Source organism: Arvicanthis niloticus, chromosome 2, assembly GCF_011762505.2.
Source record: "Arvicanthis niloticus isolate mArvNil1 chromosome 2, mArvNil1.pat.X, whole genome shotgun sequence".
Lineage (NCBI taxonomy): Eukaryota > Metazoa > Chordata > Mammalia > Rodentia > Muridae > Arvicanthis > Arvicanthis niloticus.
Genome location: NC_047659.1, coordinates 101,716,439 through 101,729,641, shown reverse-complemented (window position 1 = coordinate 101,729,641; position 13,203 = coordinate 101,716,439). Strand labels below are relative to the sequence as shown.

At 39.4% G+C, this 13,203-nt stretch overlaps 1 protein-coding gene across 6 annotated transcripts in view; it reads right to left on the bottom strand.

Moving 5' to 3' along the window:
* Window positions 1-13,203, bottom strand: part of Atrn (attractin) — a 125,370-nt gene that overhangs the window by 73,603 nt on the left and 38,564 nt on the right. For all 6 annotated transcript variants that reach the window (XR_013108812.1, XR_013108813.1, XM_034496592.2 and 3 more), the window contains exons 5-8: window positions 12,943-13,148; window positions 11,554-11,722; window positions 2,961-3,051; window positions 1,920-2,163 (exon numbers count right to left, since the gene is read on the bottom strand). Coding sequence is in view for 4 of the 6 variants with exons in the window: in XM_034496592.2 (XP_034352483.1) it covers window positions 1,920-2,163; window positions 2,961-3,051; window positions 11,554-11,722; window positions 12,943-13,148 (710 nt within the window). In the remaining 2 variants the exon portion in view is untranslated. The remainder of the gene's footprint in view (window positions 1-1,919; window positions 2,164-2,960; window positions 3,052-11,553; window positions 11,723-12,942; window positions 13,149-13,203) is intronic.

Sequence of the window (13,203 nt, the reverse complement as noted above, 5' to 3'; positions counted from 1 at the left end):
TGTTTTGTTTTTTGAGACAGGGTTGCTCTGTGTAGCCCTGGCTGTCCTGGAACTCACTCTGTAGACCAGGCTGGCCTCGAACTCAGAAATCCACCTGCCTCTGCCTCCCAAGTGCAGGGATTAAAGGCGTGCGCCATCACTGCCCGGCAAGATTCAGATTTTTAAAACAAACTTTAAAGCTTAAAGATTCAAAGTTCTCTTAAACAGTCATTTAATTTCCCATGATCTTCAGTGACTCCTTATGATTTACAGGACTACTTTATCAAAATTTCAATTCTAACTGACATTCCTATTATAGAATGAAAAACAATAAACTGTAACACAAGATTATACACTAAGGTAAAATAACACTGTGATGGCCTAATATTTAAAGGACTATCCAGAATCATTTTAGAGTGCTTGTTGTTTTGCATTATGCTTATTTTGATATCTAAAGCATTTAGTGCTGTCGTTGGCTCCTTGCAAGCTGACAATAAGCAAGGCTCAACCTCTGCTTGGGAAGGGTTCTGAGGAAGGGGTATCTGGGAGCAGGGGGGAAAAACAACTTGTCAAAAAAAAATAAAAAATAAAAAAGTCAAATTGTGGGTCTGAGCTGGCAGCTGGAGACAGCTTTCCAGTCTGCTTTCTCTCTGATCTGTGCTCACGCTTGCACTCTCTCTTCTCCCCCCAGCCCCCTCTTTCTCTGACTGGCTTTCTCTGACGATATCCAGACAGCTCTCTAGGCAGCTTTCTCTTGCTATTCTCTGCTGCAGACAATTCTCCAAGCAGTTCTCTTTTGCTAGTCTAAAATATTTTTTGGACAGCTCATCTCCTGCAGATCATAAGCCCAGTTATTTCAGGTTTCCTATGAATCAGCATCCTGGAACTCCAACCCTAGGGAGACAACAAGCACACATTTCCTTTTAACACTGCAAAAGAATTCAGAGACCCTGCCCTAAAATTACCATTTTTACCACATCTGGGCCCAACCTAGCTCTGTTCCAGGCCCACCCTGAACTTAGGACTTCGTCTGCTTTTTAAGCAAACACTCAGCTGGGTGGGATCCTCCAGTGACCAACACTCCCTACATCTCCTATCTGCTTCCTTCGTATCTTTCTGATGAGCTGGCTCACAGCGAAGCTGCTTTTGTTCCTTTAGGTCTGTGAAGCTCCTCATACAATTCATATTGCATCCTTATATTTTTGCAAAGTTGACAAAGTATATATTTTCAAACTTATGTTTTTAGAGTTCTTTTTCACAGCCTTAAGGGCTGTATCCCAGCATTTACTTCCTGGATTCATGCTGTCTCTAATTATCATGGAGTCATTCACATTAACAGGGAGGACATTCATCAAAAGAGGAACACAAAATATGTACATTATTATACAAACAAGCCTTCTTTTGCCCATGGCATGACATTCATGGAGGCCCAGGGGCAGGAACCATGTCATTCTGTCCCCACCAGGACCATGCTGGACTCAACATCTCCCCCCTCTTTTGTTTTTAATTTGAGGGTGCAAATGTTGACCATGAGTGCTTGACTTGCTTGATATAAACTAAAAGATAAAATAAGTATTTTATCTTTAATTTTCCCTCAGCTTTCCTTAATGCAATACAGCTGCCAGTTTGGCTCCACAATTTGACTTTTTGTGGTTTTTTTTTTTTTTTTTTTTTTTACAAGTTGGGGTTTTTTTTTCCCCGCTCCCAGACATCCCTTCCTCAGAACCCTTCCCAAGCTGAAGTGGGGCCTTGACAAGTAAGAAATAGTTGTTGCACAGGGACATCAACAACCTAAATCTCACCAGTTATCTCCTGATAGAACCATTTCAAGATCAAATACTGGATCAAGGCCATGCTGAATTTTGTTATAGTGTCCTAATAATAAGGGTAAGGATTTTTAATCTTATATTCAAGATGCCTCCACTGGAAAAAATACATACCCAAGTCATATTCCTGCACAATGCTTATATATCCATAGAGTGGGCAATGACCGAAGATGACCAACATGACCACACGGCCAGATGCCAGTGTAACAATGTGTGCTGAGTGTCCAACCACTGCATACTGATCCTTAGCTTTGGGGGTTAACAACACCCATGATTCATTATGAATATGAAATACTCTCAGCTCATTGGTCACATTCCCTGTTGAATCAATTTTTCCTCCATACATGTAGATTTTATCCTATAAGAAAGATGTAAACAGGATGTTTTACAACCATTAAGAAATCAACTCTAGGGCTGGAGACATAGTAGTTAAGATTTGCTGCTCTTGCAGAGGATCAGGGTTTGGTTCCTAGCATCCACATAGCAGCTAACAGCCACCTATAACTCCAGTTCCTGGGGTTCTGATGCCTCCAGAGGAACAACATGCACAGACACCCCTGCTGGCAAAACACCCACATACATAAAATTAAAATAAATACATCTTTTAAGAATTACTACTAGAAAAAAGAAACTGACTGGTTCACAATCTCGTTATTAGCCCCAGCTTATGAAGTGTGAGTACAATGGGCTTTTCAGTGAATTACTAGGAACAGCACAGAGAAAAGACAAACTAAAACAAGTCAATCCTTCATTTCTCTCAAACACTTTCTCAACATGAAATGTATTACAGAACGAAATGACTTGGAAAATAAAATTGCCTCATCCTACAATATACACACACAATAAAGAGATGACAATGGCTACTCAGTCACACTGCACGCAATGTGACTAAACTTGATAATGGGCACAGGCTCACTGACACTACATAATCTTCACTGTTAACCATCTCCACTGTGATTATAGATAGTATCAAAGTACAATACCATGGATTAAAGTAGTTCTAACTTCAATTTCCAATTACAACTTCATGAATTATATACCCTCATCACATCAAACAAAATTTATACCAATTAAAACCAAAGCTGGAGTATTCAATGACATAAAGCAACAGGAAGTGTTAAAGTTCTTGCTTGGTGAGGAGTTCAGATAGTTTACCTTATGTAATGCCAAAGAATGACCATATCTTACAACCACACTGTTCACAGAATGGTTTAGTGGAAGCCATTCCCTAGAAACCAGGTCATATCTGCAAAATAAACAGATCATATTTTCACCTACATGACAAAACAGAACATCTTATATTCTTCTAAGTATGATATAATCCAGTTCAGAGATTTTCAACAAATCAACCAGGGATTATAGGGAGGCACATGCTTCTCTGGCAAACATACCTTATACCTAGACCCCACTGAGCATGTGAAAACTCAAAATAAGGAAGTCGACTACATCACCCTAGGATACGACAAACATCTACTGGAAGTTTCAGTAGTTTACTACAAACCTCTTCTAAATAAAAATCTAAGCCACCTGACATTTGATTTAATCTTAATAGCTCACACTAACTTTTACTCATTTAATAATGACAAACTGAAGGTAAGTATTGAAAAGGGAATAATAATTAAAAGAAAAATAACTGAGCAGGAAAGATGGCTCAATGAGTAAAAGTGCCTCCTACACAGGTCTGACTACCTGAATTCTATCCCTTGGACTACATGGTGGAATAAGAGAACCAACATGTGTGAACAAAGCATGTGCACACATTGAGGAGATCTAGAGGGAGTAGAAGGGAGAATTTGGACTAGAAATTATCAAGATCATTTTATATATAGATAGATAAATAAATATAAATATACATATGAAATTTCCAATGAATGAATATTTTTAAAGAAAATTATCAGTATTTCTTTTGATTTAATCTTTTGTATAAAGAAGCTATAACTATAACATTTCAATCATACTGTAAATGCACTTAAAATTCTAAAATACAAAATTAGTAAAAATAAAAAATATTTTCAGCATTCTGAACGCAATGCTCAGAGAGTAAAGTGTCTGCTGAGCACATACGAGGATCTAATTTCAGGTCCTTAGTACCCATACAAAATATGAGTGTGGAGTCACCTCTCTGCAACTGCAGTCCCAGTGGTGGAAGGGTGCAGACAGGCAGATCCCACGGGGCCTGCTGCCAGCCAGTCTATCTAAAATGAGGTCCAAGTTAAGTGACAGATTTGTCTCCAAACAGCAAAGGCCAAACAATAGAGGAAAACACCTGATGCTGACCTCTGGCATCCATCCATATGCACGACAGAGCTGCACAGACTCATGGATTTATATTTTATAAATATAATAATAATTTATAAAGGGCTGAAGGGATGGCTCAGTGGTTAAAAGAACTGACTGCTCTTCCAAAGGTCCTGAGTTCAATTCCCAGCAACCACATGGTGGCTCACAACCATCTGTAATGGGTTTTGATGCTCTCTTCTGGTGTGTCTGAAGATAGCTACAGTGTACTCACATATACAGAAGATAAAGAAATCTTTTAAAAATATAATAGTTTATAGTCTTGCCATGTAGCTCATGCTTATTCATGAATTACTGAATAATCACAATCAATTAAAATATTTTTAAAGAAAGCCTACTGTGGTAGTTTGAATGAGAATGGCCTGCATAGATTCCTATCATTGAAGGAACAGGGCTCCAGTTGCTGGACTATTTGGGAAGGATTCGAGTTTATGGCCCTGTTAAGGAGGTGTGTCTGTCACTACGAGTTAGCTTGGAGGTTTCAAAAGACTTTCCCAGTGTACTCTCTCTACCTTCTTCTTTTGGATCAAGATATGAGCTTTTTGACTTGGTGTTTGATTTTGAGGCAGGATGTCATGTAGCCCAGGCTGATTCTGAACTTGTTATATAGCCAAAGTTAACCTAGAACTCCAGATTCTCTTTTCTCTACCTCCAGAGTGCTGAGATGACAGCATAAGCACTATGCCCCACTTATGAGGTGCTGGAGATTGAATCCAGGGCTTGCTATATGCTAGGCAGGCGCTCTACCAGCTGAGCTACATTTTGAGACAGGTCTTCCTATCTAAAATACTAATATTCACTAAAATTCCATGAAAATTAGTAAAGCAAGAACACCAATATCTGTATTAAAATATATATAAAGCCCTAACATGTTTTGATAGAGTACACACAGAAAAGATGTTTTAATCTTTATAAAACATAAACATGGCTCACAAGCAAACGTGGCATTAATACATATATCTATAGCACGTGTGAGGTGAGAAGGCTGTGAGTGCTCCCCTGAGCACCTTCTGTGAACTACATCCAGAGCTGAGAGTAAATTAAGCCCAGACAATAAGCATGAGCAACAACAGGTACACATAGGCACTCATGGAATCTAAAATAAGCAAAAGTTCTTGAAAGGAATTTAGAACTATTAAAAAAAAAAAAAAAAAAACAGGGAGAACCTGTCTGAACCAGATGGGCAGGAAAGATCTCTTCATGAGACAATTAGATTAAACTATAAAGAGGATGAGAAATATCCTCAGATACAGTAAGAAGGCATCTAGATAGAAGGACACCAGTGCAAAAGCACTTGGAGCTGGGATGCACATGTGCTTCACGGGCAGAGGAAGAAGACAGTTAGCGCAGCACAGAGGACAGACAGTGGCTGATAGTCATATAGGACCATTATATCTAATGGATGGTATTAATGGGGGCTTTTCTATGTGTGTGTAATAGTGCCACAGGGTGGCACTATTTTCTAACTCACTGTCCTCCTTACTGAGCTTTCAGAGACCTGGGAGTACAGGTATGCACAATCAAGCCTGGCTAACCATGGCTTTTAAGAATATAGTAAATGATGGGATTTGTGACTTTTAAATATTTTCCCATTCACCTTTACATATAAATTAAAAGCAATAGAAACATAAACCTCACAGAATGCCACTGCAAGAGACTAAGTAGAAAACAGTAGCAGGCTAAACATAAAGATAAATAAATATAACATGTATTTGTTGAAGGAGTTGGTAATGTCAGGCGGTGGTGGCAAACGCCTTTAATCCCAGCACTTGGGAGGCAGAGGCAGGCGGATTTCTGAGTTCGAGGCCAGCCTGGTCTACAGAGTGAGTTCCAGGACAGCCAGGGTTACACAGAGAAACCCTGTCTTGAAAAACCAAAAAAAAAAAAAAAAAAGGAGTTGCTAAAAACTGACATGAAGTTATGATACAGGCTGTGAAATATGGAAATAATTCCTAGGCTTCTTGCTTCACGAGAGAAACACGTGGGCTAAAGAGATGGCTCACAGATAAAAACCCTTGTTGATCTTCCAGAGAATCTGGATTCAGATCCCACACCCACATGACAGGCTCACAGCTAACTGGGACTCCAGTTTCAGGGATCCAATGCCCTCTTCTGGAATTGCTTGCATGTGGTACATACATATGCATGTAGGCAAGACATATATATATGTTTGTGGAGCATATGTGTGCTGGTGCTTGCATGGGCCATAGGCATTGGTTCTTCCTGGTGCTGGAGATATGGGTAGTTGTGAATTGCCTGATGTATGTACTAAGAACCAAACTTGGGTCCTCTGGAAGAACAAGCAAGCATTCTTAACTGTTGAGCCACCTCTCTAGCCCTTAAGAACTTATATTTAACTGGAATACAGAAGAACTATTATGGATCCTTTGTGTGTGTATGTGTGTAGGCATAAAATACTTATGTAACTAGTGTTTTTTGTTTTTTAATAAATCAAGGGGCTGGCAGGATGCCTCAGTAATTAGAAGCACCTTTTGATTTCCCAGTGTACCCAGCTTCCATTCCTAGCACTCATAACTCCCTGTAACGTAACTCCAACTCCAGAGTCCTTCAGGTCTCCTTGAGCACCACATACACATGGTGTATAGTCACACAAATGCACACACATATACATAAAGAAAAATCTTAAAGTACAAATGTCAACTAAAACAAAAACTGTAGGTGATAACCCACGTTCTTCAGATCCATCATTATGAATCATTTCAGGTTCAGCAGAAATTCTCTTGAAACTACAATCTTTCCAAACAGATGATTCTGTTAGGTTGAATGATTTAAAAGCAGCCACATCAAATTTATATACATCATAAAAATATAGTAGTTTATTTACAAAATGTTGTCAATACCAACTCCCCGCTTAGAAAAGGAAGTCAGACAAACTCTAGGTTGCTTTAATTAGCTAAGTAGTCAGCCAATCTGTTAGAGTTGTCATATGTGCACTAAAAGGTGATGACCCAGGGAATATCTAAGATAGTAATGAAAATGCAGTCCCAGGAGTCAAAATGACAGCAACTTTAGACTGCTGAACAGAATCTGGTAGAGCAGACGCTGACCTGCGTGCTTTGTCTCTACCCTGACTCACAGCTTGCTATGAGGCTTCACCTCTTCAGAACTTGGGTTACAACAGAAAACAGGAAATTAACTTTCAGTATCATGTTATCCAACTGTATTGTTTACTTTATGGTAAATAATGGTAAGCAGGAGTCAATAAACAGTTTCCTATTCCTTGGGGGGTGGTGGGAGGGGGGAAACCAGGTCTCTTAGTTACTGTGCTATTGCTGTGAAGAGACACCATAACCAAGGCAACTTATGAAAGAAAGCATTTAATTGGGAACTTGCTTACAGTTTCATAGAGTTAGTCCCTAACCATCATGGCTGGAGCATGGCAGCAGGCAGGCATGACACTGGAGCAGCAGCTGACAGCTCACATCTGACCCACAAGCAGTAGGCAGAGGATGTGATTGGCCTGGTGTGGACTTCTGTGTGGGGATGACATGACACAGATGGACACCAGGATTCAAAACCCTCAGCCTATGGAGTTCACTCTCACTCAAGCCACAACAACAGGCATGATGACACAGACCACAATCTCAGCACACACTAGGCCCACATATAACACAATCTCAGCACACACTAGGCCCACATATAACACAATCTCAGCACACACTAGGCCCACATATAACACAATCTCAGCACATACTAGGCCCACATATAACACAATCTCAGCACACACTAGGCCCACATATAACACAATCCCAGCATGCACTAGGCCCACAGCTTGGCTATCGCAACAGGTTTTTAAAGTTGTTTTGTTTGCTTGTCTATTTGTTTGAGACAGGCCTCCTGTATTCCTGCTTAACCTCAAACTCCCTATATAACCGAGAATGATCCTTAAATTCTGATCATCCTGCCTCTGCTTCCATGGCGCTGAAGTTATAAGTTGCACAACCACACCCAGTTTTACATAGTACTAAGGATGAAATCCAGTTTCATGTATGCTAAGCACGTCTTCTACCAACTGAACTACAGCCTCAGCAATGGGCTGGTGCTGCATCCTGGAGTACGTTGAGGTATGTGAGACAATGTCTGTGATTAATTGTGTCAGCATTAAGAATGAATTAAAAAATTTTGGGGGTAGAGAAGGCTAACTCCGGGCAGGGTGTCATGGCACACACCTTTATCCCCAATCCCCAATCAGAGAGATTTGCCTACCTCTCCCTCTCAGGTGCTTAAATTAAAACCGTTTGCTACCAGGCCCTGGCCTCTTTTTCATGTAAGATTTAATGTTTTCTCTATTGTTCTGACTGTAGAATTTCTAATGGTCTGTCTGAAGACTCGCTGGCTCTTGCCTCTATCCTGCCAATGCTAATCCACGCACTGGGATTTCTATTTTCATTGCAGAATTTTTCAATTTTACAATTCCATCTGATATTCTCTTTTTAGATTTATTTATTTTTATCTTATGTGTATGAACATTTTGCTTGCATTCATATGTGTACCATGTGCATGCAGTGCCAGTAGAGGCCACAAGAGGGCATCTAGATACTCTAGAATGGAAGTCCCAGCTGGCTGTGAGCAAGAGGAAATAAATGCTCTTAGCCTCTCAGCCATCTTCCAAGCCCTCCATTTAAATTTTTTTCTGATAATTATTATTACTCTTATTTATTTGAGCAAGACCACATATTTGCCAAGGTAATCAGAAGGCAACCATCAAGAATTGGTTCTTTCTTCCATCCATATGGGTCCTAGGGATTGACTGGGTCAGGCCCAGCTGGTCAAGTGCCATAACTTGACCTCTGATATCCTGTTATGTCTTATATTTGTTTTGGTGAGACTTTCTATTCTTTCATTTGTTTTGTATGTGTGCAGCTGCTCATTGTAGCATTTTAAGATGGCCACCTTTAAATTTCTTATCAGATAATTCTAATATGTGTCACCCTAAAGTCATTGTCTCTTTGATTTCTCATTCAAAATGAGATTGTATTAGCTCTTGACTGGGCTGATTTTGTATATTATACTGTGAGACTCTAGACCCTCTGCTATTTCAGGCCTTCTCTAACACCACTCCCATGGGATGGAGAAGGTCAACTAATTACTACTACTACTATTGCTGACAGTAGAAGTCAATGACAGTAGAAGTCCCCACATGGTCTCTACTGGTACTGTATGGGCAGAAGCCATATTTCCAACTGGTGAATCTGAAAGCCCTATCACTACTTGGTGTCTCTGGTACTAACCCTCATAGTTGGGGCACCTTACTATGTCCTGGTAAGGATGGACATCCAGGCTCTCCACTTAGCTCTACCAGCACAGATCAGGCCAGGGCTAGATTTCTGCGGTATCTGGCTGGCATAGAGACATTACTATTAAGTTTTGTCTTTCTAAATCCTTGGACTAAAGAGAGCACAAGCTTTTCTGGAAGATCTTACCTTTAAATTTTTTCTTTATTCTTTTGAGATGCTACATATAACTACAGGCCCTGCACATGGGCTACATCCTATATCTTTTTTTTAGGGCTTTTTTTCTTCTTGTACCTATCAGTATTTCTAATTTGCAAATGTGCTCAGCAGTAAATTTAAAATACACAGGCAAAAAGAAAAGCCTCACGACTCAATGCCTCACAGTTGTTCACTGTGCCCAGGAGTACAGAGCCATGTTGTTTTCTTGCTACCATTTAGTTTCTCGTTTGTTTACACATAGTGTTCAAGGTTTTTTAATCACAGGTAGTTTTTAAATTTTTTTCTTAGGCCAGCAAGATAGCTCACAGAGGAAAAGCACTCTGCTGTCAGCCTGATGACCTGGGTGTGACCCGAGTGATCTGACCTACAGGGTGGGAGCACAGTGCGGCACTCCAAGTCTTTCTCTGACCACATAAGCACTAGGGCACACACGCAGGATACATAAATGATTAAAAAACTGATGCTTATATTTTTCTGTATAATTTAAAAGATTCCTCTTTCAATATTCCTTTTGCCAAGCAGTATAATTGTGTTTGTGTATGTGTGACCGTCCACTTTTGTCTTCTGTTCTGAAATTTTAGAATTACTAGCTTGATCATTTCATTTCTACTAGTTTCTCTAGTAGACTGTTCTTTCATATTGTACATCACTTTCCTGCCATTTAACTTGTTTTAGAGTGTTAGAGCTTTCATTAATTTTATAAAGTTATTTCACTGTTCTAAATTACTTTGTGTGTTTTAATTACTATACCTGGGGTGATTCAAAAACTATATGTGGTGGTTTGGTTGAGAATGGTCCCAGTAGGATCAACACTTGGTCTCTAATTGGTGAACTGTTTTGGGAAGGATTAGGAGGTGTGATCTTGTTGGAGGAGTGTGTCACTGGGAGTGGCCTTAGAGGTTTCAAAAGCCCATTAGAGGTTTCAAAAGCCCATGCTAAGCCCATGCTAGGCCCACTGTGTCTGTTTCCTGTTCTCTCTCTCTCTCTCTCTCTCTCTCTCTCTCTCTCTCTCTCTCTCCCCTCCCTTTGCCTTTCTTCCCTCCCACTTGCCTGTAGATATCAGATTCAAGCTCTCAGCTATGGCTCCAGTGCTGTGCCTGACTGCTGCCATGCTTTCTGCCATGTTCATAGACTTACTCTCTGAAACTGTAAATAAGCCCCTAATGAAATGCTTTCTTTTAAAACTGTCTCTTCAAAGAAACAAAACATTAACAAAAATACTATACCAAACTACCTAATAGTCCTACTAATTTTAAGATGAATGCTAGTACTTCATAATCACTAACAGAAAAAAATTTCCAGGCCATAAAAGTTAAGTATTTATAAATCTCTTCTTGAATCTGTTCTCTAAAACTAACTCTAATATGATAATGTATATCCTACCTTTAAAGTAAGACTTCAAACCCTGGAAATTATTAGATGAAGGCCATATAACACTAGTAAGCTATAGACTGAAACCATCTGACATATGAAAACTATTAATAAAATCAAAAGATAAAGGAACCCCTATTTATATCACTTACTCTATACCTAAAGCAAAATATCAGAGAAAGCATCTTAAAAGATAAATTATTCTTATTATGACAATGAATTATTTGGGGGCTTTCAATTGTAGAACATCAACATATAGCAAGAAAGTTTAGAAGAATATTACCAAAGTTTAAACAGATTTTTCTCAGTAATTACCTATGATTTCTTGGCTTTTTTATTATTTTTGCGCTGTAGTTTTTCAGGGTGGAAACCTAAGCTTCTTGCAGAAGCATTTAACACCACTTTCAGAGCTGGTAATGGCTCAAAGGGCAAAGCATTACAAGCCTGGCAACCTGAACCAAATACCCAAAACTCATGCACAGGTGAAAAGAGAAAACTAACTCCATGAAGTTGTCCTTTGATCTCCACTTGTACACCACTGCATATACCCCCTTATATACACTCAGTAATAATAAATAAAATGTTTTAATTATAAAGCCACTTACGCTAAAACCATGCTGTAATCTGAATGGTTGAACATATATCCGCCAACAATCCACATTATATTTCCATTGACCACAGCTTTATGAGAAGCTCTGGGAAGCTTTAAATCAGAATATTCCTCTCGAGTCCAAAAAGACTGGTTAGCTGGCACAGGAATTGAACATCCAGGACCTAGTAAAAAAAAAAAAAAAAAACAACAATAAACAGCTTCACAAAATGCAGTCTAAAAGTTTATAGTATTCCAACTTCTAAGATAAGTGCAAACAATATTTAAAGAATCATGTTTCCTTTAGCATTTAAGTACAGAGATCTTTAACTTGTGGGGTTTTAAACTAGTTTACACATACAGGTATTTAATTTGCATGTATGCTTATGTACCACTTGCCTGCTTGGTACCCATTGATGTCAGAAAAGGGCATTGGATCCCCTGGAACTGGAGTTACAGATACTGTGCGCTACTAGTGGATGCTGGGATCAAACCTGAGTCTTCTGAGAGCAACCACTGCTCTTAACCAAGAAGCCATCTACTTAGCACCTAACATGAGTTTTTAATTTACTCAAGATACAGACCAAAAATAATCACTCTCTAATAACACACTTTCTGATAATTCGGCATTATTCAAGTTAAACTTTTTTAGTAGTAAAAATCTTGCTTAAGCAGCATTTAGGGGAAAGGGCAGACCAAGGGGCTATTAATTCAAGTGGGAAAGACAATAGGGTTAAAATATAATGACAGATCAAAATCGATCTTCTGGTAAATCCAGGAGCTGACGAGATGAAAGAGACAAAGAGAGAACTTTGTCCTCTACTGGGACTCCTGAAAGAGAGAAAGTATTCAAGCGTGCCAACTATTAACTCCTTAATATCAACTAAACTGACAAACTGAAAACATTTAAAGGACCACTTTCTTTCCAAATAAAAAGGTCCTGAGGAGATAAGCATAGAAAGAAAATCACTAAACCAATGATGGCTGTGTCCTCAAGACTTCAGAGAATTCCCTAAGCTTCCTTAGTACCTGGTTATGTGGGCAATGGCACTACATGACAGCAGTGAGATTCTAACTGGTGGTGGTCTTCTCTGAACCCAAACCAGTTTTCGTAGGAAACAGTGGTACTGTCGCTTTTCCACCTCTCTGCTTCTCTAACACCAGACCATGTTCCCTAATTTTCATGAATGTCAAAGGATTTGTCAAACCTTTCCACAATTCTAAGCACATCAATAACAACCACATATATGTAAATTTTAAAGAATCTGAATAAAGGGAGGTGAATGCTCAAATGCTTCTGATACATGACTAACATAAGGCGTACAGCTGCTAAAATAAACTCCCTTAGAGTTCACTAACTTAGGACTTTCTGTGAAGGAAAGGACTTTGAAAGGGCAGCTCCTACCCTGCCAGTGAGGGAAGCAGGAGCACCCTCTGGTGTCGCTTGCATTACAGATGCCTCGGTGAGGAAAGCCACAGTTGTCTGTACAGTGAGGAATGTCACACGACTCCCCTTTCCAGTTTTCAGAACATTCACACTCAACAGTGCTGCTGCTGTTACTGCTCTTACACTCTCCTCGGCCTGAGCAATTATTCGGACACATGTCAAAACTACAAAGACAGGAGAAAACTAAGTCAACAATTTCAACTAAGCAACATTTCAACT